Below are 26,339 nucleotides of genomic sequence, written 5' to 3'. Positions count from 1 at the left end.
CGGCAGTTTGTTTATATCGAAAGTAAACGATATTGAAAGTAAACGATATTGAAAGTAAACAATATTGAAAGTAAACGATATTGAAAGCAAACGATATTGAAAGTATACTCTAAGCTGACTGCGAAATGTAAAATAACAAGAGAAAATTATTACAACTTCAATTAAGGATTATCTTAATGACATGTACAATAAATATTCTATATTTAACTAAATTCCAGTTTAATGTGCAAAAGAAATACCACAAATAACAAGGTATTAAGATTGATACAAATACTGTAAGGGAAAATAGCATCTTGGTAAATTAATAAGATTATTGTAAATACTACAATATGATGGGCCTCCGAGCTAAACCGATCTTGAAATATTCACAGCTTTATCAACTCATATCACATATCTTTTCTTTATAGCAACCAACATTCTGTCGCTTTTCAAATACTAAAAAAAGCCATAATGAATATGATTCTTAAGTCTACACAAAAATCTCTTCGCCTTGAAAACTTCTTAGAATTTACCTTTACCGTATCCAATAAATAGTTGCTATGGTATCATTGATCTAATTAAAATGCCCCACAGATAGAGTAAGAAAAATATGTTTGCATTGTACAGATAAACTATGTGTATAAAAACTAAACAAATATAAGATAAAAGTTTCAGCTAATATGAGAAATTGCGCACGAAACCAACATTTGTTTTTATGAATAACATTATATATTCTTCATTATATTTCTTAACGGAAATACAGAAAGCAGCTGACTATTTTGCCGCTTAAAAACACTGGAAACATTAACAAAGTCATTAACTCTTCGTATATCAATCCGCTCCTAATAGCAGAGTTTCTTAACTTAAATTTGACTCAATATGAATTATATCCTAAGCGGAGACATATCGCAAAAAGCTTTCTGCTCACCAAAATATCGGTAGCATGTTCACGTCCATACTTGATGTTTATGTTATGTTTTTTGTATACAAAATGCCCAGCATCATAGAAACATCAGACGGTGAAGGTACGCACTATTGAGCCAAGAAAAGACGAGTCTCCTTCTGGGTATAGCCTCTTTATAAGTCTCCTTAGAAGTTCTACAGCCTTCAGTCCATCTGGAGTCTCTTTGTAGTATGTGGTGGAAAACGCCTCGTATTGTTCGAGTAAGTTCATAAGTCTAAAAAAGGGTGAAAATCTTCATGAAAAATCTATAGGATCGATAGAACGTTGCAGCATCGATGAATGACAGCCACCGATGCACACAAACTTAAATGCAAAAAGACACACACTTCTCTTTGCTTTCAAGAATGACAGCCCCTTAAATGTTTACACAATGTTGAATAAATAAACAACTTTAGAAAACTTACTTATTTGACAGGTCACTTCTTTGAATTTGTGAGAGATTAAGCACAGTTGCGTCAGCTGTTGTATTAGTTTTAGGCTTTTGTAAAGCAAGACCAAATCTGTGAATAGAAAACGTTAAGGGTCTATATACCATTGCTTCATACACAATAGTGATTGACTAACTGATTTTACGTTCCTTTCCTTAAACATTTGCTTGGAAAAGGGAACATTTCCTTGAGCTATATTGAAAATGGTTTTTGATTGGCACTTACCAAGCACTGCAAATCTGTGAATAGAAAAAGTTAATGGTTTTTGATTGGCACTTACTAAGAACTGCAAATCGAGGAATAGAAAGCCAATCACAAGTGTCTTCTGTAATATTCACAAACGTCCACACACAAGTAATAAACTCGTTAAGTTTTCAGGTCACTATATGAAAATATTCAGATAATCTTCGATGGAAGAATATAGGTTTGACATCCTAAAGCCTGCTGAATTCTTATGTAAAATATGAATTTTGTAATTTTGTATGATGACTGAAGAATACCTTTAAGCCATATTGTATTAGGAGGATCTGGAAATTTTCCTCCATATCATAAAATTTCTTTTGAAAATGACAGAAGTTTGAGAACAAAAATAAGAATTTGAGTATAATAATAATAATAATAACAAATAATAAATAATTTGTTTAAAGTTGGCGTACTAAATGTATTACTCACTTGCAAAGGAACCCCATAATCTTTAACAATGAATTCAGCTCTGACGTTAGTAACTCTTTAAATCGGCTTTTAATCTTGGACTTGCCTATCTTGTCCTCCAGTTGTTTCAGTGATATTGCTGATATCTGGAAAAATTGAGAGAAGAGTTATTACATGCAACTTATATCGCAATAATAGCAATTCCGTTCAAAACAAAATGTCTTGAACTATACAAAATTTACTTCAAGGTCACCGGGCCCCTTTTTATATTACACTTAACACAAATTGAAATTTAGCTTGCTCATCAACTTAGGAACAAAAAAAAACGTAAGCAAATTTTGGTTTTTTAATTGATATAGTAGCTACCATTAAAATTTTGCAAGTAATTACGTTCAGTAACAGATTTCCATTAGGAAACAATTTTCAAAATGACAAGCCTGCTCTATCTATGCAAACTGAAGGAATCAAAGTAGTTATGCTTGACCATATGCTTATCTTCTATTATTGCTTACTATAAATAAACGCTGAGTCTCAAATAAACAGCTCCCTTTTAAACACGCCTCTTTTATCCACACACCCTGGGTACCAGAGCCTTATGAATCCGGGGATATAGTATTGCAGACGGCTGCAGTGGCGAAAAACAGATTCGAACTATATTCTTGAGACTAAATAATTGAGACTCTGGCACCCAAGTATCCACATTAAAATGGAAATAAACGCCACCCTCTAGTAAACACTACATTACATTCCTTAAAAATTAGAGAGAAAACACAGTATAATTTTTACTGGTCTAATTATTGAAAATAGTGTACTTTTCAATTGGACAATTCATCACCACTATTTTATATAGAATAAAAATCAATCAGTGGAAGGTATGTGTGAGTCTATGCTCACTAAGAGCACCAGATTGCAAACGTAGATTTGGCATATATCTTAAGCCCATATTGTCATTTACGTATTATTAAGCTTTTCTTTCAGTCTAATCATTGAAAATATATTTAATAAATATATGTTAATTCGATGATAAGGATAGTTTTTTGCCCTTGCTGTCATATTTTATTCATTCAAGGAGTGCGCGTTGAAAACGGTATAAGCAAAGTTATTTCATCCAGTATTCCGCGGGTTTTTGAGATCTAGCTAATTTCCATTTAACGGGCACCCTATGGACAGAGCATGGTGTTGAAAATAAAGAAACTGCTGAACTTCAACAAATCTAGCTTTCAAAGTGGAGGAGGGTGTTAAGTTTACCCCTTTAACATAATCCTACAGTTTTCGCTGTAATAAAATGCATTTTCTATTTCCACGCTCATTCCCCCTACTGACCCACCAAATCTATATCACCCCAAATACCATACCTTCAAGTTCCAAATTATGTGTCAAAATTTACTGATTATATTAGCAACACTGGCCTCAGTAATGTTATTTTAAAGCCAGAATAGAAAATATCAGTTGGTACACTGCTGGAATTTTCGAGCATCAATGTTTTGCCAGTGTCAGAATACTAAAGAATAAGCATTTAAAAATATACAAACCTATAATGACAGCCCACAAAAATCATAGAAAAAATTGATAATAATGAAATGGGTGATTTAAATACCTTGAGGTTTTCAAAGGATAACGAGCTTGCACTGAGTTCGTCTGTTGCATTTAGAAGTTCTTTGAGCTGCCCAAACTGAGCTGATTCGGTATTGGGGCTACTAAATTCTCCCGTAGAGTCATAGTAGCTCTCTTTGGAAATCAAAGAAATTTGTTCTATGCTGCTTAAAGTCAATACCAGGTTTCCAATGATATCATTATCATCTTCGTATATATGCCTGTTTATGATTGCTGTTAGCATGTCTTCATCTAAAACCTGAAGTACAATCAGTATGATATTTGTAATTTCATTCGCCTAGTTGACAATTATCATTAATTTCATTCTTTTGCATGCACAATCATTGCCAAGAGTACTTGGAACACCAAGCAATCTGCGTTGTGTTTTTATATTTTTCAATTCTTTTCCCGCATACTCCTATTTCCGCACCCCCTTCCCCCCTAAACAATGTTGATAATTAAGAAAAATATCATAAAAGAAGCGCAAAAGAAAGTGCTTCCCGCTTTATAGTAAACCAACATTGTTCAAGGGGGGAGAGGGGGATGATTGATTTTGACCTTGGAAATTGACGTCAGTGTTCCAAGACTTTTGGCAGGGACTGCAGCCAAAGGTAAAGGGCCACCAATAAAAATTGATTTAACTATAACTTGCTTTAAAAAAGGCTGTCACTTTGAAAAACAATGTATTTTCCGGATACAAGGAGTCGCACATGTCTATCGAATTTCTAAACTGAAGCCAAATCAAGAGCACATGTCTCAACAGCGTGACATCATAACATTGGTTTTTAACATCTGCTTTACTTTTTGAACTTCACAAATATCATTTTATGTTTCGTATTGCAAATAAATAGTCATTACTACATTTCATCAAAAAGCAACAATACGATCTATACAATGCTACGACTGAAAGGAGGTAAATATTTGTATTTAGGAAAAAATGCAGAAATGTGCTGTCAAAAATAGCAAGGCCTATCTCACCATAACAGGAGACGATCTCCATGACATTGCAGAGCATATAGCTATTGACACGAAATCTAGAGTCAAGCAGCACAGACTCATTGACTTTATAGGAGATCGAAGAACAACTCCGATGGAGCCAGATTTCTTTAATGATCGCTGGCTATTTTCGAAACACTTCAAACTCGATCGAACGTCGTTGATTAGTCTAAAAGAAAACGATCGTGACATGATCTCAAAAAAGAAGCAGCTTCATTAAACAGGGCGTTAGACGTTCTAAAATAACTCTTAATGTTTGTAACAATATAAGCCAAAATAAATTATGTTACATTGAGTTTTAAGAATTTGTTTGAAAGGGTTTTAAATGGATTTCAGCTCGAGGATTTACAGCTAGATAAGCAAAGAGCAGAAGAAAATGCACCCGAGACGGATGGATCTTGTTATTAAGTCGGAGTAATTTTCTTGATGTTTCTACTAATTTTTTTGGGTAATTTTAGAAGCATTAATACAAACAACCAATTCTATATATCGGAACTCTATTATAATATATTCTTGGCAACTACATTCCCTCTCTGCTCAATAACAATGAATGAATGGCAAATAGAGCTTGAGATTCAACTGAATTAGCAACAAGGCGAAAGGGTCATTTAAAGGGCTTATGAAACCAAATTTTTGACGTTCATATTTTTTGATTTTATTAAAATTCAATCTTTTGTGATCAGTCTCGTACATCAACAATCAGCATATGACATCTAAAAGGTTGTGTAATTACAATTTGAAATTTGGCAGTCATTGCGAAAAATAATTGCATTCTGTGACGTCACAGTGATGAGTCGGATGATCACTGTGCAGGACACGAACGTATGTTGTTATAGAGTACTCGCACAAATTTAGAGGTAGTTCTTCATTGACGTTTGAATAAACAGTTTACGATGTCTGACATTGAGTATGAAGAAATGACGGATGGTTCGAACGAAAGTTCACTGGCAGAGAGCGATTCAGAATCTGATTATGGGGTTGTCAATTTGGGAGCTGCAGGTATCGTGCCGTACCAAGATGAGCCTATCCTCCCTGACGATATTGCCGAAGAAGAAAGCGACGAAGAGGAAGACATAGACGGAATACCGTTAGAGAGTCTTGAGGCAAGATTTGAGAAAAGGTTTCCACTTAATGAATGGTAAATGATTTTTCAAGTATTTACCAACATTTGTTTTTGCGCTTGTCTTGTGCCGACCAATGGGCCTAACCGAGCTGGCCTAGTAAATTTTCCGTTCACTTCATATAATGTTTCCAAACGTCGATGGACGAGTAAGCAACGTTCGTTTTCTATTTGTTTTTTAAATTATTGAATAAATTGTATATCTCTGCTAACACCAGGTGTAAATGCCAAAAATGCAATGATTCGGTCCTAAATGGTGCTAGAGAATACCGATGTTGCTCAGAGGTCAATGCCGCTGTTGAAAAATTGGCAACTGATGGCAGCATTGAGAGGATAAATTGCATAACAGAGCACGAGGATTATAAAAAATTGACAGAGACGGTGGTGCTTTCTCACGTGGGTACACTGCTAAAGGACAAAAATGGCAGAGTCTACAAGCAACGGGCCGGTCATACAAAAAACGAGTAAGTAAATCGACAAATAATTTTCGTCCCAGTTCACAGAATATGGTCATATAAACGTAGCTGGAATGCACTAAGATTAACACATAGGGGACAAAAACTGAAATAGGAAAATTTTTCATTTTTTAAATTCAAATATGAATTAGAAGCACTGTAATTAGTAGTCTTAGGTCAAGACCTAAACATAAACATTCAACGCAGTGTCGATTTGGCCCTACAAGAGGCTAACTTAGGCAGTTAGCAGTTGTTTGGAATTGTTGTCACCTAAATTATCTTTCCAGGTGCTTTAAATGGAGACAAATGAAATTATCTGTTATAAGGGGGTGGGGGATGCCCCATTCTGTTAATTAGCATACAAATATTTCTTAATGACCATTAACATTTTTAAATCTAAAAAAGTTAAACAAACAGTTTGCAGTGCCTTATCTTGAAGCTGGAAGCTTTAATATAGGTTTATTTTTAAAGTCCAAATGGGACTCAAAAGTAACAAACACTAGAAAGTATGGTTGACAATAGTGATGTACTATATGTAAACATGTGGTAGATTGATTGCCTACATCCAACATTTATTCATGTTTGATGGGCAATACCCTTATAATTAAAAAATCATGGGCAACTTCCTCTTATATGCTTCTTTTATTTACAGGTATTTGAGAGCTGTTGCTTATAGATGGGTGATACGCTACATTTTTGGCTTTCTTGGTTGGGACAACACGAGGCCACTGCCTGCCTGTGCATACCATCATATCAGAACAAAGTATCCATCTATGCAATTGACTGGTTATGCTACTTCGTTTGAAAGACAGTAAATAAAGATATATTATAAATTGTTATTTAAATCAATTTAATATTAAACATAAGCTAACCAAACACTTGAAGTACTTTAAGGTGCCCAATAGATGGAGTTTAGGGAGGTTAGAAAAGGTAAGGGGTTGGAACTTCAAGAAATATTTAGTAAGCAGAGGTTGGAATAATATGGAAATGAAACTCTCTATGGGATAAAGTCTGCATCTTGCATGTAGATGAAAATCATAAATAAAATAATTAATATAGAACTTTGCAAAATAAAAATGGGGGGGGGGGCATAAAGGGCACCTTAGAGTAACTACTCTAATTAATCCTCATTAATCTCTGTAGTGTTGCAATGTCCTCTTGGATGACCTTTCATGGGCTGTTGACATTTACGGCACTGTCTTCCTTTTCTGACCTGGGTTTTAGCAGCAGCAACAGCTAGAGACTTTTCCAAGTTTGTCTGTTCGTGAACTATGAAGAATTGGCAAAGTGCATCAAATTGTCAAGGCCCTTTCAAAAATATTTTTAAATTGGCTCAAAAAACATCTTGATCTACAAAAAATATTTGCTTTCAAGATTGTGTTGTTTTTAAACAAGTAAATAGATTTTGTCACACAGGATATACCAACCATCTGTTTGGCATTTAAGTTGAATTTTATCAAAATTCTGACATACCTCCTTTAGTATTTATAAACATTATTATGTTGTTCACTTTAGAAAATCATGCAAATAATTAATCTTACTCCACTTACTGTGTGGATACAGTTGGGTAGTAGTTGTCCGTCTTTGCATTTGTTGCTCCATTGCATCTCCTTTGGACAGTCTTTCCCCAAACTGTGTGGTCAATGGCTGGGGCTGATGGTCAAGGTATGAAGCAAGAGCTTCACTTTTGTCCTTTTCACTGGTTGAAAACATCACATCTTTGATTTCTCCAACATAAACTACCATAAAGACAAATTATAAAGCTTTGTTACTGAATAGACATACTCCTCGTGGTCAAAGAATCTTTGCTATGTTAATTCTACAAGTCCGTGACAATATCTTTTTCAAAGACACCTTTATAAGTACTATAATTACCATATGTTGGAGGAACTGCAATTTCTCGAACTAATTCTTCACCAAATTTATATTTTGGATATGTTACACTTGTGTATGTTGCTCCATCTTTGGTTTTTTTTTTCTCACGGCGAAGGTTTTCGTTGAAATGGAGTATTGCCAGAATATGCCTTGAACAAAAGATAAGTCATGAACATGTGATAGATAAAGGATGATAAAGGATGATAAGTTTCGCTACAATGCAATATGCCCTTGCATAAACAATTGATAAATTTAGGAACTTTGGGATACAAACAAAACTACATAATGACTCATCTTGTATATAGCCAAAGTTAATTTGATCTGATTTCCTAAGTATGCCTAAAGGTTATGCTAAGCAATTTGTTGTGCTACTTACCTACAGAAAGTACCAAGCCATGAATAGTGAGTCATTTTGGGATGCCAATGATTTAAAGTTGAGTGAAAGCTCTCCAAACAACTTGTTTGAGCATCTGACGAGGCCATCTTTATATCATTCAATAGATTTGCATTCATAAGTATGGTGTGTAACCTTTCATGTGCTGCAGATCCTTTAGAATGATAATAACTGGGTATTACAATTTATTTACTAATTGAATTTGGATAATTTACAAAATGTGCCTTTAGGACAAGAAGATACGACAGCAACAAGTGAATACAGTATAATAAGATTCATTCATTATTATGTTCCAACCTTTACAATCAATCAAATTTGAAACAGGGGGACACAAATGAAACTATATTGGGAATAAGGAAAATGTTGAAATCTTCCTAGAACCCTGAATATAACCTTAGTAGGGAAAAAAATCTCAATATATATATAAATAATGCACTTGGTTGAGATCGCACCCCAGTTTATGACATCAAAAGCACCAATCATGTTCACCATAATATACATTTGTGTGAATGTGAATATAAAGAATAAGCATAATATATAAGCTTCAGAGGATATAGATACTGCAAGGGTACCTGTCTTGAGCCAATCTCGTGGCTGGAGTTGACCATGAGCGCATTTGTCAAAAAGCTGATCGGGGTGGTCAGTATGTTTATTTGAAATGTGTCGCATCAACGACTTCCATTTGGCAACAATCATTTCTCCAAAGCCCTGCTTTGTTGACACAGCGCACCAGTATAGATGACTCCGTATACCTTTCAGCCAACCCTGAAGTTTTTCATTTCCTTTCTCCTTACTGGCTTGTAGAACCTTTTTTGAAACTCCTTTGACGATATGCCAGAGATCGTGGAAATGCTTTGTGCCTGGCTGTTTCTCTCTTATCCACTTTGCAATGCCTCTGTGACGGTCACTTACAAAATTTGAGACATGCAAACCACAATCATTGAGATACTGAAAGCACAATTTAGCAGCACTCAGTTCGATGGCATTACTGCTTCCAGCTTGATTTGACTGCAAATAAAAGAAAAATTCTGTAAATTAAAATAAATTTCTGGAAATAAAATATTGGCACACATGTCAGCAGCAACACATTGATGTTCTAAATGCAGTTGTTTGCTATAACTATTATGACTATATTACTCAATTTAATTTGAAAAAAGCATATTGTAATACCTGCAACAATTCAAAGTGTACCAGCTTTGAAATTGAGTTTGAAAACATCGTGTAAACACCATACTTGGCATTATGGCCCATCGAATCAAACCTGCCATCTCCTGACCACTGAGAATTCTTTATGTATTTTAGTTTGTCGATCAGGGCAGCTCTATACTTGTGCCAATGCATAAAAACTGAGGGAAACAAAAATTTTCGCTGATGGAGAAAGTAGGATCTTGGTGATATTGCTGAGAGGCCCATGTGCCTGAACATAAGAAATACCTGGCTGATGTTCACACCAGACAGTAATATGCCAAAGCTCATCATCAAATTTCCAGCAGGATATCTTCCATGTATGAATGGCTGACTTCTCCATGTAAACTGTTGGCCACAATGTGAGCATTTCTGAATGACAGTAGCCATGGTTCCATTCCGTTTAATTGTAACTTTCGGATTTGGAGCTCTGCAATGGTAGCAGAACATCTGAAACAAATTGAGTAGCATTCCAAAAAACACTATAAATTTTGGTTCATCTTTTGGCTGTGTACCAGGTGCAATACTAGAATAGATAAATAAAAAATCAAAACAATTTGTAAAATACAGGTCAACAGGATATTAAAATCCACATCTTTACCATAATTTAGACTTATGGAATTTTAATCTGACCCATTTAACTAGCTTTCATGAGCATATTGGTTATATTTTTCTATCTAGAATATATGAATTTGCCATCAAAATTGTGTTGCCCCCTGGAGCACTATATATGCAAACATGAACTAGAGTGACAAACACTACCATATATCAAACATATTTTGCCATTATTTACATACCTTACAGTGTTTTTAGAGCCATCCTCCATTTCCTCATCCTCAGACGTCTCCGCAATTTCTTCACAGGACACCCAATCAGTATCCTCATACTCGGAACTCTCGAATTCACCCATCTCTAAAAGTTCATCTTGAACACTGCTCGTCTCTGAAACTGTCCTTTTCCTACTGCAGCTTGGTTGGTTGTCCTCTTCTGTACATTCTTTATTTGAACGAGCCTGCATATGAAAAATACTCACCTTAATAACACTCACCTAAAAATTGGCTAAACACAAGGCTGTTAAGTTTATCCAGGTAGAAATAATGTGAGACAGGCCTGAGCCCTCTAGATCTCATGAGACCTACACATTTCAAAACATCCTAGGCTTTTTGTAAGATGATTTGGATAACGTTGTATTTTCAATGTAAAATAAAGCAGCAGTCTAGGTGTATCCAGGGGGAATGGTCTGCAACACCCCCCTCCCTCCTAAAAAATCCTACTTGCAACGCCCCTGTACATCAAAGTGATAAAGTCAAAGAAGAGGTCTGTGGTTATGTTATCATACTTACTTGATCAAGTTGACAACGTAATGCAGCTTTCTCTTTTCGAATTGCCCAGTTGGTCTTTTGAAGGGAAATTATTTTCTCTTTGAGAGTTTGAACTTCAACTGGAGGGTCTAGTTTGGAGTCTTCGCGGACTTCTTCATCGTCAGTAGTTTCATCTTGTTGCTCCATTTTGTCAAGGGTCGTTCGTAAAATCTGGTGGATTGAAGACAATAAAGTGTGTTGCTTTTTGAGAAAATAAAGGCTAGTCTTCTTTCTAAATATGACACACATAATATCAACTAGGCTTCTGCCTAATTATAATCACCCTTTTCTATTTTGACAATTCACGTATTCTGATCAAATATACCTAAGTAATTTTATTTCAGTTTTAGAGAAAGATAAAGTTTTGACCCTATTCTACAGAAGTAAGGACCTAATTTTATAGCATGAGTGATTTGTTTTAGGCCCTACCTGCTTTCGTTCTCGGAAGGTTGTGCCACTATCAACTCTCTCGTTGGCTATATCAATGCTCGGAACAGCGTCAGCCTTTAGTTTTGTTCTTATTCCGAGCTCCTTGGCTAAATCCCTTCTCATCGTGTAACACGTGTCTTCAAAATGAATTGAACACAACGCAGAGTATTTTGATGGTTTGAAACCTTGTCTGTGCCGGCGAACAAATCTCACCCATTGCTGATGTCTTGTTCTGTCCACAGTTTTATCGGGAAAATAATGGAGCGAGATACCCTCTGTAAACTGCGTATTCTTGCAACTGGTCCCATCAAATGTTCCAGCAACGCAGGATCGACCATAACCTGAAGAGCGCTTCGAATTTGCCATGCTACTTCTACTACTATAGCCATGAATGAATGCGTGACCTATTCATTCATATATCACGACTCATCACTGTGACGTCACAAGAGGACATCCGATTTCGCAATGAATATGCGTAATGTGTCGTTTTTCACACGCAATAAAAAAGAAACGACAAGGACTTTTGAAATTCTGTTTTTTGATTAAGAACGGGAACCTTTGAATCTATGAGTGTAGCTAATAAAATAGCTATCGAAAATTTGGTTTCATAAGCCCTTTAAAAGAGGAAATGATGACAAACTCTTGAAGATGCAGCTAAAAATAATAAACAAATCATACGTTCTATGATCTTCATATGATGGAGATATCAGATGAGCAACCCTGTAAAACAGATAAAGGTTTGAATAGGATGAAAGTATCAAGAATAAAGTCAATAAAAATGACATCGACAACAACAAAGACAAGAACAGCAAAACAACAACAACAACAACAACAACATTAAAAGTATAAACAAAACGGAATCCTGAAATCTTGTATATTCTATTTCCTCAATAGACTAAAAACATTGCTTCTGAACCATAAAATTTTCGCATAACAAGGCTTATGGTGTCATCCATAACTCTTAACTCATCCTGGTATAGGCTTCCAAACACTTTTAGCTAGTAAAGGCCATTGTTCAAAAACACAACTTACATGCCAATGCTTCAAACCTGCATTAATTAATTGAAGAGCCACTGTAAGCAGAATGTTATTTGACAAAATATACTATTTTTAAATGAGCAGTCGTAATCAACGATACCCTAAGGTGAGTTTAATAGAAAATCACATTAAGTCAGATATACCCTACATCACATACCCTAGAAAAAAAATGAAGTCACACATACCCTAGATCCGCAAGATACTCTGTGGTTAATTCTTTCTTTCCTTCCTAGAGCAATTATATACGTTATATTTAAGTTTATTTTTAAAAAGAGGGTCAGTCATGAAACTCATCAACACTACTCTTGCAGGTATGAAAAGCGTAATTATATTGAAAACGATGAACAACGCAACGCGCCGAGAACAAACGATAACAAACACATAAATTTTAGATAGCTGATATTTCGCCCCAACAAACGGGGCTTCATCCGAGCAAAAGTAGACGAAGGGTTACAAAGATTGTAAAATGTGCCAATGATAATTTATTTGTAAGTGTAAATTACAATAAATGACGAAAATCTTTTTATGACATCTTAATCACGCAACAAAGAGACTACTAATGAAAACTGCAAGATCACTGAATCGAAACATATCTGATATTGACTTACGCGTAGCATGTTTAGGCAGATCAAATTGTGACTAATATCCATTAATCTGACTGGCTGTTGCAAGATTATCTCTGAATCAAGTAGCAGGGTTAGCCCATTGCTGACGCAAAACTCATGAAGCTCCTCGATTCTTCTCACCATATCATTATCTGTTATTCCTGAAAGCTATAAGAGTATTTTCAGTGGCACTGCTGAATCACTGTCTGTTATTGCTAAAAGCTATTAAAATGCTTTCAGTGGCATAGCGTGTAAGCATTTAAAAGGCTGTGAATTATCAATAAAACATCACAACCTATTTTCAAAAACATCGTTTAGTTTCAGGAGAGCCAGTATTTCTGATGATTCAGACTGAATTGCCTTAGGACAGAAATGAAGATTTGACTTAGCCTACTTCAAAATTTGTGTCTGAATTTGACCCTTTCGAAAGTTTGAAATGTCTGATCGGGCTATGATTTTAAAATCATTAAAAACAATTTTCTTGTTCATCAACAACAACTGCGCTTTCTTGTTCATCAAGAAACGAAGCTTTTAATTTTATTACTTCAAAATTCCGAAAAGTATCAAATTTGTTTCATATTCATTTTCCAACAAACATGAATAGCTCTAGAGTACATTGATACAATGATAACGAGCATAAAAAATGTAGACAGTTTCTTACCACGTTCTGGTTTTCCTTTGATGAACAATCTAAGTCATCTAGGCTGATGCTTAAAAATCTAAAAAGCAATTACATGGTTAGCAGGGGAAAAGACAGACAGACCATATATGCTAGAATAACATGGATGGGTTGCACAAAACAAGAATCCCGACTCTCTAGAAAAAGAATCCAGAGAGATGATTAAAGGAACTTGTGTTCTGTACCGAATAGAAAAATGAAAAAATATTGGCCTACTTTATAAATATGAGCAGCAGCATATCTTATCCTTGATAACAAATTTCTTACATATTTATCAAAGAGATTTTACACATTCCTTTGAAAATTCTTCTAAAAAATATTTTTTGTCTAACTATAGCTACAATGGGAATCCCGCTTATTACGAAATTCTTAATATTACGAACTAGAAGTCTGGTCCCTTTTGGTACTCCCTGCAAATCGAGCTTCGGTATACCGGACTCCCGTTATTAGAATATCATTCTTGGTCCCAGCAGACTTCTTAATAGCGGGACTCTAATTTTTGTGCATTTACAATTATATGTTGTTAAGAATCAGTTTCAAACTGTCCAAGATAAGACTAGCATTTGAAGGCAGCCATTGGAGTCTAGCCTCGATATCAACATGACGTCGAGATAACATCGATTCAGGTTGATGAGTATAAAGTCAAAGGGAGCCTGGGTGCAAAGCTATTCATCATAAGAGAACCTTGTTGAGAATAATAACAAACAGCAAACCTTGTAGATGGAAAAAGGGGCAGTATCTCTAATTTTATTGATGCATAAGATACTGCGGTGACAGGATCCAAAACATCAGCACATCTGAAAAGAAAACTTGTGGATAAATCGTTCCATAAAATGAAAATATATTCATCAAAATCAAATACCTTCTCAGGTTTTATTAATTTTCTAAGCCAACGATTAACTCGTAAACAACCTTAGTCTGAGACCAGGAAACTTGTTTGAAATATTTCACGAAAAAAAGAAATAATTAACATATAATCTAAAAGCTTCACGAATAATCCAATTTATCACTGTAACAAAAGCCCTACATAAAGTGAGTAACAACTATTAGCTATTACAAAATAATTCTTATACCTCAACGATGGAACTAATTCTATAAAACGATCTTGACAAAAGCTGTGGAGTTGCAGTAAATCCCTAAAAGAAATAAACTTGTTAAAAATAATATGCAAAAATGGGGGATTTACGGACAATAATAAGGCAGGATGAAGAAAAAATCAAGACATCTATGAGATAAAGATATAATAGAATTCTAAGACAATAGCTAAAAACGAAATTCGGATATATTCATATCATGGTGAAAAATATCAACTAACGACACTCACATCAAAAAACAAGCCAGCTTTTGATTAGAGGGAGTGACTAGAACCAGCAAAAATGGACGCGGAAAAACAAAATGAAAGAGAGTTACCCGCAGAAGAAACAAAGATATTGACAGCGATGAATACTAGTTATTCATTTCCTTGTTACATTTTTCGCCTTGCTAGCAATTCTCTATATATACTGTAATGATAAGTGTCCATCCATCTGCGTTGTTCCTTCTTACTGGTTATCGTTCTTTTCATCGCAAGATTGAGCGAATCCGGGGGACACTCTACCTAGTGTTTTATCCTTTGATAGAGAGCATTGCATTCCTGCTTGGCTTTTATCAAATATAAGACTTGAACCTAAGCGTTCATTACCTAGAATTGTAGCCGGTAAACCTTTTCTGTTCATCAGGAAGAAAAAGCTGGGCTGGTATGAAAATCTGCAAAAAAGATTCATACAAAATTCAATGAGTAGGAAAAAGGGAAGTGATTAGGCATTAACCAAGAATACGTATGGATACAATTTGTAAAGTAAACTTCAAAATGTATAATATGTTAAATAGAAAATATCCTTGATTGAATTACCCCTCACCTGGTTGATTTTAAATCCAGATAAGACGTCGATGTAATACAGAAGATATTCCTGAGGTAGCAAAAAACAATATCTGACATATAATTGTTTTTCAATTGCAAATTTTCACGGAACTACAGAAGCGCTAAATTCAAAGACGTCAACAAGATTTTGCTATGCGATCAAACTTTCAAAGGGGGCTTAAAATGAGTAATTGTAGGAGACTAAAAATACAAAATCATTGGGCGTTTCTCTTGGAAGTGCAACCCTAAGGTAGCCATAGGCAAAAATTTTAATGAGAAAGGCATAATTTTTAGACATATTTAGGTAACTCTAACTGTCAAACTTCTGATATGAAAATATGTTCAAAAAGATTAAAGAAATTCCAAGGAAAATCCATAACTTATTATACTACACTTGTTTACATTGCTGAGCGATGATGACTGTACACATGGCTAGTATACCAAATCTACGGCATAGATTTCAAAACATAGCAAACATCTTACAAACTTAGGCAAATCTCTTTCCCTAAAATCCAGCTGCACGCCTCTGATTCTTGTTTCGGGTGCATCCGAAATCTGTTCAAAAGAATCAAAATTTATCACCACTGATAAAGAACGGGATTTTGAGGTAACATAGGCATGATTATGTGCTGGAAAATAAGGGTGCATTAAAAAATTAGCATTGACATTTGAAAATAATGTTTTCAGAAAGCTTTTGTAATTAATTTGGGCACGGACGTCTTAGTTTGTGCACGAGAATTTGGATTTCTGGAACCGCTCGTTTCTTTCTAGACTCGGAAAAAAGGAGAGTACTTGTAGCTCGTAGTAAATATGGTTGCGTTTTCTTTCAAACTGGATGCGAACCAACTGGGCGTAATTCATGCCTTGAGTCACTTCCAAAAAAATAAAGATATTGCATGCGAACAGAATACTGACGCGAGCAAAGTGAAAATTATCCAAAATCTTAAGCAATAGTCATTTTCTAATCATAGAATTTAATACCCATCCAAATACTGTGCTTTGGCATGATAAGATATTTTGAATTTGAAAATTATCTTACCTGTAAAAGTGGTAGACCTTTTCCTTGGAAAATCCTAAGGCACTGTACGAAGGTATTTAAAGCATAAAACAATGCCTTCATACCTCCAGCAATGATCTTCACCTGAAAAAGACAATGTAGACACAGATTAATGCTATAGTTCATGGAATTAGATGAGTAGCATGCTATACAGTACGAGGATAGCTCAGTGGTTAGGGTTGCTGACTACAGAACCAACGGCCTGGGGTTCGAGTCCCTGACATGACCAAATTTTCACTCAATGAGAGGACAGTGTTCAGCTCTTTGTATTTCCGAGCGTATGAATCACGGGGGTGGTGACATTAAAAGGAAGGACCAGGACACTGCTCGATAAGCACAACCTTTGAGCGTTCGAAAACTCCCTTCGAGTGTTTGATAGCAATGCAATACCATACACTACAATTTTTTTTAGAAACTTTTTATTTGAAATAATTTTTAACCTAAAAGAACTTCACAAAATTTGTAACGTTCTAGAGTTCTTCATATGACGGTGTATTATCGCCAAGCAAGTGCACCAAAGGGCTAGGCCAATGGCCCGGAATAGATCACCAAAGAATCTCGACAAATATCTTTTCTACGATTTCAGCAGTATATGGTGTACAAAGATTAATTAGTATATAAAATATGGTATAGTCAATTTCTACATAATCAACATGTAATAGTCAAATCTACTAGTACCAAATATCGCTTAGTCAAATCTTTATTTCATTGGAATGTCAACTACAACACTGATTTGTCTTTTCTGAATAGAGTTCTCAAGTGTGACGTCACAAAAAAACTATTTTCAGAATCTTATAATTTTGACAACATAACATAAAAGAACACCATAAAATACTTCCATTTATGCTAAATCAGTTAAATTTGTCAAAAAGTGGGTAAGCTATGGCCAATAGAAGATTTTAAGTTTGCTAACGGATTACTGTTATTTTGGCTCAGTAAATAAAGTTATGAACTGAGACCAAATTACAGAGGTCTGATGGGGTCAGAGCTTGTGCTCAGCTGGTCATATCTCAGCCAATTCATAATACCTTTGACTGATTTTGCAGATTTAGAGGTATTTCATGACGTGCTTTCAGGTTATGGGAAAAATTTCAAAAATTCTAAAAATATACTTTTGTGACGTCACCACTTGACCACTCTATTTAAACTAAAGTGTTTGTTATGGTCCTCGTGCTAAAGCCAGTAAAATATTATTTCAAATCGGCGGTGATACTTCTGTTTTGGCTTAATTCATAGAGAATGGAGCCAAAACCAAATTCTAGTGATGTGAAGGGAAAGGAGTCTGTGGCCATTGGGCAATTCTCAGTCAGTCTTAGATTCATCTGCTTTTACAAAATAAGGACTTTTTCATAATGTTGTTTTAGATTCGTTTCTAGATACTAAAAATTTATTTCATGGAAACATAACCTAACTACTTTACTCAACATTTTGTTACGGTCAATAATGCCGATTCTATGGCTCACCGCTTCTGTCTCTGTCACAGTATTGTAGAAATAAAAATTGCAAGTATGGCATTAAGAAGTGTGGTTACTTGATCGGAATGATTATTTTTTTCAATTTCTATAACTCATATAAAATATGTAATAAGTCGAAATGTTCCAAATAACAGAAGTACAGCTTTCTCCTGAACGTTCTCTCTAGCGGTCATAGCCTTGCACAAGTTATCTCCAGATATGTGGCTGCCATTTATAGGTTTATCTGCATCACAAGATAGCCGGTGATTCACACTACCACTTACATAAAGTAACTGAGAATAACGGGTAACAGGGTTCATATAATAAACTATAATATTAAACCTGAAAATTATAATAATATATCAAACCTTTTTTGTAGAGATACAGAGCTTGTACTCCTCATCATCAAAGATCGTTGAAGAGTCGATGAAACATTCGATGCAGCCTTTAATAGAGCTCGATGATGCGGTATCTAGAATAATCATGACTTGGTATCAATGTGGTTGCAAAACAAGAAAAATGAAATTAGGAACAAAACATGCGATTGACATAATCTTAATATCATATTGCAACATTATAAAAATTGAAAGATAGACAACAGATGGATAACAGAGGTCTATAAAATTGCCTTATATTGAGAAACTTATAAGAAACGTATATGTATATGTAGTATTATAGTTGAATTATTAGTTATATTAGATACATGTCATATCCCAGGGGGCAGTCATGTTATATTGCTCCTCCTGGGTTCCGTCCTTGTAATGTAGTTTAGTAGTTTGTACGTACTGTTTTAAGTATTTTGTTGTTGTAAGTTTTTATACCGAATATATATATAAAAAAAACTTATAAGAAAGTGAAAAATTTAAGATACTTTATGCACGGCTTAAAAGTTCCTTTTAGACTAGCATTTTTAAGTGTTACACAAGCAAAAATCGAGAAAAAGATGGCTAAAACTTTACAACTAACTGTAGACACATATATAAAAAGACCCTTTTACATTAGCCTCCCTAGGTAAAGGAATTCAGCATAGATAGGTAAAGAGTTTCAGCAACCGTAGGTAAAGGAATTACTCATCTCTAAAAATACTAAGTCTTTTTTCTATCAGCTAATTATCCTTTTAAGCATTCTTAAATTCTTAAATCATTCTAAAAGTACTTTTTCAGTTGATTAGTACTTACAAGGGCAAGAAATCTCCGCTTCAAAATCGAGCCCAAGGCTCTGTAATTTCGGTTGTAGAACTTGCATCAGTTTGTTGAAACAAGTCAAATGAGCTGAAAATTTAGAATTTAGAATATAGACATAGTTAAATAGCAAAGCCGCATGAACGGGTCCAAGAAGAAATAAATGGCCATCTGAGATAAAGAAGCGCCTAAAATTGGTATAGCAACAAACGATGACATTATGTTTTTTACCTTGAGAAATAGGTAAATACGAAAACATACTCTTTTCCGTGCTAAACTTCAAATTTTGCAGTAGCAAAGGCATAGGTCGTTAATAACGATTCTTTAAGATATTTTGTTACATAAGAAAGCAGAAAAACAAAGACAGACAACAGACGGGCCTGTATATCAAGCAAAAGAGTTATTATATCAGGCTTTGTGTCCAACGAGATATAGATTAAGTCGCACATATAAATAAACGGCTTCTTTTTACCTGAAGACGTGTTTTTGGAAACCATCAAAAGGAATTTAAGATTAATTGGTGGAACGTAGAAAGTTCCTTTGTACTGGAGAATATTTTGAGGCGGAGGCCACAGTTGTAGGACACCAGGATCCAACTTCGTCATAGTAGGTAAAAAAAGTCGCATAGGTGATTTTGGAGGTAAAAGAATAGGCTGGAATTGCTTTTGCTTTGGGATACTTTCAGTTGGTGATTGCTCTTTCAAGTTTTTAGAGGAATCGTGATTAATTTTAGAAGCACTGATTGGTGTTGAAAGTTTCAGTTCTGTTGTGCTTGCAGTATCTTCAAGATTTGGAACCTTCTCTTCTAAAAAAAGAACATAAATAGCTTCGAATAACAACTTAAACTTCTTTGCATAATTAAATTTATGAAAAAAGAGTGGGTTGATAAGTATGAGCGACAATCTCTTTCACCGAGGCTGTGGTACTCAGGGTAAGAGCGCTTAAATGTTACATCATAGTCTTTAAAAGGTTATTCTTCTTTAATCAATGTTAAGACAGTTAAGCATTAGGTTCCTATATCACTTGCATAATCTGCCCAAAAGATTTACCTTGCTCCCCCTTTGGCCACTTAATTTTCATCGATACCTAATTGAAGATTAATTAGCTTTGATTGAATCAAGGGTTAAGAAGTCGTCTTTTTAACTTCATCAATCGGTACACAATCTTAGATCCAAAACAGAAATATCTGGTATACAGATTTTGGTGCTAGTATATATAATTCGTGCTAAAAGGATTGTTTCAATTCTATGTGTTTCCAGTATAAAATTTGTTGCAAAGTGTTTTACTCTTATGCTACATCCCTACTTCAAACTGATAAGAGAAAACTGATGGAAGCAGATACAGTCACACAAATACCTTCTTGATCCCTGTGATCTCCATTAACATTGCCGCTATTTGTAAGCAAATGAACCTCGAGTATCGTAAGAATATCCTCCTTCCCAACGGCAACGTCGTAACAACTTTTCCCTTCCATAGCTCTAAGACGAACACAAAATGAAATGCAAAGTTTGATAAAAGAATATTACAACGGAGTGACACCCTAAAACTCGCTCAATACCAGTTTCTTGAAATGTAGAAACTCATTGGATGTTTTTGGACCCTTTGGGAAATGCTGGCTGTTCTCTTAACACTTATACCAAATTCGAGCAATGATTCTAGAATAATGATAACTTTGGCTTTAAGTTCCTTAGAACTATGAAAGACATATTAAATGTACAACAAGTAATATTTATACAAACAGAAAACAACTAAAATCGACTATCTGGTATTAAACGCTCTTACCCTTTAAACGGAACGATGTTGATATTAGCACCATGATTAAGTAGTTCCAAAACAATTGCTTTATCGTCACGAATTATAGCATCATGCAGAGCTGTCGAACCATCACCATTGACAGCATTGACATCTGCGCCATACTCTATTTCAAAACAATATATAACAAATCAACAGACTCTGCCCTAGATTTATCAGTAACAAAAGTGCCACAAGGCTTAGCATATTTTGAACTGAGGTTCGTCCAAGGTTGCTAAGAAAGCACTCAGAGCCCACATATCTATCCATAAACACTAGTCTGTGGTCATGTTCACAAGTGCCGCTTGCTCGTATTTCAAAGATACGTTAACAGCATAACACACTTTCAAACAAATTCCCATTTTAATAAAACAGCGTTATAAACTTTAAGTGTTCTACGTTACCTAGAAGTAGTTTAATCGTTTCAAGATCGCCAAAACTTGCAGCCCAGTGGAGCACTTTGTTGTCACTATCTGCTCCGTCACCTGCATTGACATCAACACCAGCTTCCAACAAAAGACTAACTCTGTATTGTCTAAAAATGGATTCAAAAAAGCAAATAGGTATTACAGATAAAATTTAAGAAAATTCTCCTTTGACTATAATGTCTAGAAATCTATTGCAAAACAAACATTCTCTCAGGCATCAAATTACGATGGAGGAATTTACTTTGTAAACTAAAAATTGCATTAAAAACAAACACCTGTTTAGAGCACAGAATATGACCAAAATTATCTTGTTATTGTTTGGCAAGCTGATTTTTGATGACAAATTTAGTAGTCTAGGACCTTGAAAGTAAGCTATTAAAATGGAACAAACAAATCCTTAAAAATGACAGCTAACAGCAATCTGACAAAGTAGACCTGTCTTTTCTTGGCACTCTAATAATTTCATAATTATTTATAACGTTAATCAACTTGTTCATATAACATTACTGGTTCAATCTTTCAATCCTTGCTTCATGTCTCTCCGGAATTTTGGTTCCTTTTTATCTTAAATTGCCAAATTGTCTTCCTTTTCTATTAATCATATTCTGATGGCACAAAAACAATCAAACATTTTTTTCAATTTTTTAATAGTGCTGAAGTTGGAACGTTTTGTGATGGACTGATAGCATTGCTGCACTAAATATAAGTTGATTTAGACTTGGTGACCTACTTTGACTGGGCAACAGCCTGCATCAGAGCACCAACATAAGCATTTTTCATTTGTTCACTTTTGCAATAATCTAATGGTGTGGCTCCTTCACAGTTCTTCAATGTAGGATTTGCACCAGCAGCCAAAAGAGATCTTACCATATCTGCTCTGTCAAGCTAAAGAAAAGATATTTTTGAGTCACATAAGCAGAATAACTTTTCTGCCTACTCTAAATTACAAAAATTGCTAGCCCCTGAAACAAAATACATGCAATTAAAATGTATATTCATGAATATTTTTAACTTCATTCATTCTCTTAATAAAAAATTGCTGGAAGTAAAAGAAACTGTTAATAGTTCATCCAAAATAAATATGATAAGTATAGTCTGATTATGAAAGAAAATTAAAATTATCCTGCCTCTCTTCTTAAACAAACCCTCACAATTTTCATAAAAAAACTGCTTTAAACTAGCATTTCTTCGGGAAAATACAATAGATTACAAACTGCTTTAGTTCACAGGAGTTGTTGTTTAGTGTACACAAATTAAATGAATTCATCAAACTGGCATGTGTGGAGAACAATGTAATGCAAAGCTGTGGAAAATTTTGGAAATTGACAATGCTGTAAATTGAGTAAATAATTTATCGCTACAGTTGTTGGAACCAATTTTCCCCTGGCTATGGGTGTGGAAAAAATATGGATTCAAGTTCATAGATTACACCTGTTGAAAGCTAGAAAAAAGAAAATCATAGATAATTCATTTCCACTCATCTTTGAACTCTACTCCTCATTTTCCCTTGGACATTTAGTATGCTAGCTTTGCATACACCATAAAAAAACTTTGGAATCTTCAAGTGGTTGCTCTATTAAAATGCAACTTTGGGCTTACGGTCTCCTGCCTGCAAAATTTCTGCCACCAGTTATGAAAATTTGAATTCTAATAATGCAAAGACCCTGTGGCATATTCAATGGCGGTCAAAAAGATACAATGAGTGCAGATGAATTGTGGTAAAGAAAAATCTGTGTGGCCCCCAATTTAGAAGGAAATGCTTTCTAATAACACTATATTTTAAGAACAAAAATAGCAGGAAAAAATGGTTGATAAAAGCCTTTACACAATGTATAAATCCATGTGAATGATATACACACAAGCTCATTGTGGTGATCTTTAGAGAAAACTTTGGGCATTGCCCTTAAACTTATTTAAATTGTAAGCATTATTCCTCTGTTTGACTTTTCCAACTCAGAAATAGAACCAAAGCATTAGAAATGCCTTAGCACACACAGAGCAAGTCAATGAGAACCTGATGTTATCCATGAGTGCATAATTAAAACTGAAATGGGAGCAGGGGCTAATAGACCCAATACCTGCATACAAAAAAAATGCATCAGACGAAGACTTAAAAGGGGAACAATGTTTCAAGTTATTAGAACTGTCATTTGTAAACATTCCAGAGGGTATTGATACTAGGGGTGAAAACTCTGAAGAGATTCAACAAAAGACTATGATTAATTAAATAATGAATAATGTATTGTTATGGATAGTCCTGAAACAAAGGAATAGTTAATATAATCCTAAAAAATAGGAAACATAATTTAGAAGCACTGAGAATGAAGAACAAATTGGAGGAGATTTTCATTAGATAAATTTTTCAAAATTGCAAGCTACCTTCAAGCGAAAGACATTTAGAATAAATTTAGTCCTAACCTTTGTAGCATAATGGAGCCCAGTTCCAGCATCATTATCTCTAAAATTCAAAAGCATTTGCAGTAAGTCTAAGATTTCTTCTTCATCTGCGGGCACTTTCTTAATGCCTTTGTCTGCATCATCATAATCATCATCATCAAGAACATCTTCTTCATCTCTGTCTAAAAGCAGAAACATTATCATTAAATCTCACACTTTCAACATTGAATTTCTGTAGCAAAGTCACATTTAATTCTATTAGGACTTAAAACAATGAGGAATGTTGCTTTGCCAAAGAAATTTAAATGCATGCTTCTGATCAAACTAGAATGGTAAAGTGTGACAATAAATATACCTAGTGGGCAAAAGCATTGCACAGGTTTGGCCAGTGGCAGTTTTAAGGGGGTCCAGGGGGGCCATGGTCCCAGGTCCCATACTTATGGTAGCCAAAAGGAGCCCACACCTACGAAAAAAGATAGAAACTGTAAAGAACAAGGGCCCTGCAGATGTATTTGGCCCTGGGCACTGCAGTCTCTAAAACCGCTGCTGGGTTTGCAAAATGAGTTATGGTGACTGCGTTGTAAGCAACATGTTGTTTGAAGCTTAAACCACATTTGTGAAGCCATTAAGCATCCTTTTTTACTTAAAACCAATCAAACTAAACTTTAAACCGTTGGCTACTTTTAATTCAAACTCTTCAGAGATTTAAGAAAGTTACTTGATAAAAAGTAAAAAGTTTAAACTTTCCATAGGACAGTCTTACAGCTTTGAAACCTTTGGGAGATTTACTAAAATGATATTATTGTCGTACCAAGCAGTGGTGGACACCCTGGGGGCAAGAGGTTGCAGTGTCCCCAATACTTTGGATAACAATGGTCTTTTGTTATAAGACAATGGGAAATGTCCTCACAATATTTGACCAAGTGTCTGCCCCTTGTGCCAAGTTGGCCTTGTTTTGTTGGAAAGTGGCAGATTTTAAGCCATTTTATTATGACTGCTCTTTCGCAGCGATTGAAGCACTTCAGTGTACATGTTTATTGTGGGAATTTTGCTCTTTAAATTCAATAAGATGAGGAAATGTTGTTTTAAGCAATTTGCAGCATCATTTGCTCCCTTAAATAGCAATTGGTTAGAAAAGGTGGGCTTGATAATTTGTGACACGTTTTATTGATTGAATTCTGTTGCAACATATCATGATGCACCAGCTGTTGTTGGGCCTGTTGTTGAAAAAAATTTATGAGAAAAATGAGCAGTTTTAGACACTGAAGCATAAAGTAAGTATCTCCAGTTAATTTCTATAAGAAATCGGAAATGGGTGCAAAGATTAAATTTTTAATGCAAACGTACAGGTACCTCAATCATCATGGCTCAATTTTTGTGTTTTTGCAAATGTTGATATTGTTCAAAAATAGGAAAAAATCAAGAACTTTCTTGCATCTGCTATTTTCAGTGTTCAACCTCAATAAATTTTCCATTATTTTCTAACTAAAGAGTGATCTTACAACATTTATACAACTTGCTAAAGCTATTTGAATTTTGGCATTTTTATGAGCTTGTAATCAGACAAAGTCTGAAATTCTTTCTCTTTTAATAAAAATCTACATTAATACAGGATACGAAACTTGGTCAGCTTGCTCAAAAGCTGCTATCAGTCAAGGTCCTGTTTCTTTTTCCATGAAATGATTTCTACTGTTCAAGATAAGAGGTTTTCCTGATGTTTTAAACGAAATGGGCCACTCCAATCAATTCCATTCAGGCAGGCACACACACACTTCTACAACGGTCGCAAATGAGCTCAACTACAATTATCATTGAATCCCTGGTTACAAAAAAGCAAAATTTTCCAGATGTCTTATCGAGAGTGTTGGAGACAAGATTGTCTTTGAAACTGGATACATAAAACTTCAGGAACAGGCCTCTTGTTTAAATAATTTTTCAAAGAAGGACAACAAGATTCGCGTTTTGAATCAATTGCACATTAACTATTTTCGTCATCTCTTATTCCGACATGAAATTAAGCTGATCAAATTTTTGCAACCGATAATTCAGTTGCAAATCTTCCAACTTTTACTTACACGCCTGAGCTGCAGATAAAAGAATTCTCAGAATGTCCGTTCTTCCAGTCATGACAGCGGCTTTTAAGTCATCAAAACCTTCTTCGATTGCGGGATCTTCCAAATCAAGCTCGCCATCTTGATACAAAATAACACCCTTTCGCTTCATATTATTCGTTTTTTCTGCCATTTTAGTTAAAAAAACATTAGTAGAAAAAGCAACTGAATAATTTTGTAAGAATGGGCATCAAAGTGCCAACAGGTGTTCACTTGAGCATCTTTGTTTACATATACAAGATCGCTAGGCCCATATTGCGCTGCCTTG

General features: G+C 34.9%; 3 protein-coding genes across 4 annotated transcripts; 1 reads left to right on the top strand and 2 right to left on the bottom strand.

Moving 5' to 3' along the window:
• Positions 1 to 30: 30 nt before the first annotated feature.
• On the bottom strand, positions 31 to 26,339 carry LOC135690827 (uncharacterized). 2 transcript variants are annotated; one of them, XM_089110673.1, is made up of 24 exons: positions 26,036 to 26,339; positions 23,982 to 24,142; positions 22,294 to 22,448; positions 21,540 to 21,670; positions 21,127 to 21,262; positions 20,701 to 20,822; positions 19,817 to 20,149; positions 19,342 to 19,434; positions 18,532 to 18,635; positions 16,692 to 16,793; positions 16,136 to 16,207; positions 15,651 to 15,701; positions 15,434 to 15,498; positions 14,826 to 14,888; positions 14,466 to 14,549; positions 13,735 to 13,792; positions 13,077 to 13,241; positions 12,654 to 12,697; positions 12,109 to 12,150; positions 4,594 to 4,780; positions 3,620 to 3,874; positions 2,044 to 2,168; positions 1,348 to 1,443; positions 31 to 1,157 (listed from the first exon to the last, which is right to left on the bottom strand). In XM_089110673.1, the coding sequence occupies exons 1-24, from the start codon at positions 26,202 to 26,204 to the stop codon at positions 992 to 994; spliced, it is 2,979 nt and encodes a 992-aa protein (XP_088966799.1). In that variant the 5' UTR covers positions 26,205 to 26,339; the 3' UTR covers positions 31 to 991. The 2 variants fall into 2 exon arrangements, with proteins under 2 accessions (XP_088966799.1, XP_088966800.1); XM_089110674.1 differs by having other exon boundaries at positions 23,982 to 24,138; positions 26,036 to 26,176.
• On the top strand, positions 5,240 to 7,001 carry LOC148959287 (uncharacterized). The gene is made up of 3 exons (XM_089110679.1): positions 5,240 to 5,749; positions 5,950 to 6,195; positions 6,839 to 7,001. The coding sequence occupies exons 1-3, from the start codon at positions 5,505 to 5,507 to the stop codon at positions 6,999 to 7,001; spliced, it is 654 nt and encodes a 217-aa protein (XP_088966805.1). The 5' UTR covers positions 5,240 to 5,504.
• On the bottom strand, positions 6,117 to 11,796 carry LOC148959286 (uncharacterized). The gene is made up of 9 exons (XM_089110675.1): positions 11,431 to 11,796; positions 10,984 to 11,172; positions 10,438 to 10,652; positions 9,626 to 10,166; positions 9,028 to 9,463; positions 8,438 to 8,609; positions 8,062 to 8,210; positions 7,737 to 7,925; positions 6,117 to 7,455 (listed from the first exon to the last, which is right to left on the bottom strand). Exons 1-9 carry the CDS (start codon positions 11,794 to 11,796, stop codon positions 7,307 to 7,309), a joined length of 2,406 nt encoding a protein of 801 aa, XP_088966801.1. The 3' UTR covers positions 6,117 to 7,306.

Source organism: Rhopilema esculentum, chromosome 10 (assembly GCF_057945365.1).
Source record: "Rhopilema esculentum isolate cy_ngs chromosome 10, ASM5794536v1, whole genome shotgun sequence".
NCBI classification, from domain to species: domain Eukaryota; kingdom Metazoa; phylum Cnidaria; class Scyphozoa; order Rhizostomeae; family Rhizostomatidae; genus Rhopilema; species Rhopilema esculentum.
This window is presented reverse-complemented; position numbering and strand designations above follow the sequence as displayed.

Excerpts from the sequence above, each read along its gene's own strand:
- LOC148959287 (XM_089110679.1), top strand. The coding sequence starts at position 5,505 with ATGTCTGACATTGAGTATGAAGAAATGACGGATGGTTCGAACGAAAGT. Across the intron at positions 5,750-5,949 it reads AGGTTTCCACTTAATGAATG|GTGTAAATGCCAAAAATGCA; the intron begins GTAAATGATTTT and ends TGCTAACACCAG. Across the intron at positions 6,196-6,838 it reads GCCGGTCATACAAAAAACGA|GTATTTGAGAGCTGTTGCTT; the intron begins GTAAGTAAATCG and ends TTTTATTTACAG.
- LOC148959286 (XM_089110675.1), bottom strand. The coding sequence starts at position 11,796 with ATGGCAAATTCGAAGCGCTCTTCAGGTTATGGTCGATCCTGCGTTGCT. Across the intron at positions 11,173-11,430 it reads CCTTCCGAGAACGAAAGCAG|ATTTTACGAACGACCCTTGA; the intron begins GTAGGGCCTAAA and ends TCAATCCACCAG. Across the intron at positions 9,464-9,625 it reads TACACTTTGAATTGTTGCAG|TCAAATCAAGCTGGAAGCAG; the intron begins GTATTACAATAT and ends TTTTATTTGCAG.
- LOC135690827 (XM_089110673.1), bottom strand. The coding sequence starts at position 26,204 with ATGGCAGAAAAAACGAATAATATGAAGCGAAAGGGTGTTATTTTGTAT. Across the intron at positions 19,435-19,816 it reads TTCCAAAAACACGTCTTCAG|CTCATTTGACTTGTTTCAAC; the intron begins GTAAAAAGAAGC and ends CTAAATTTTCAG. Across the intron at positions 13,793-14,465 it reads CCCCTTTTTCCATCTACAAG|ATTTTTAAGCATCAGCCTAG; the intron begins GTTTGCTGTTTG and ends ATTGCTTTTTAG.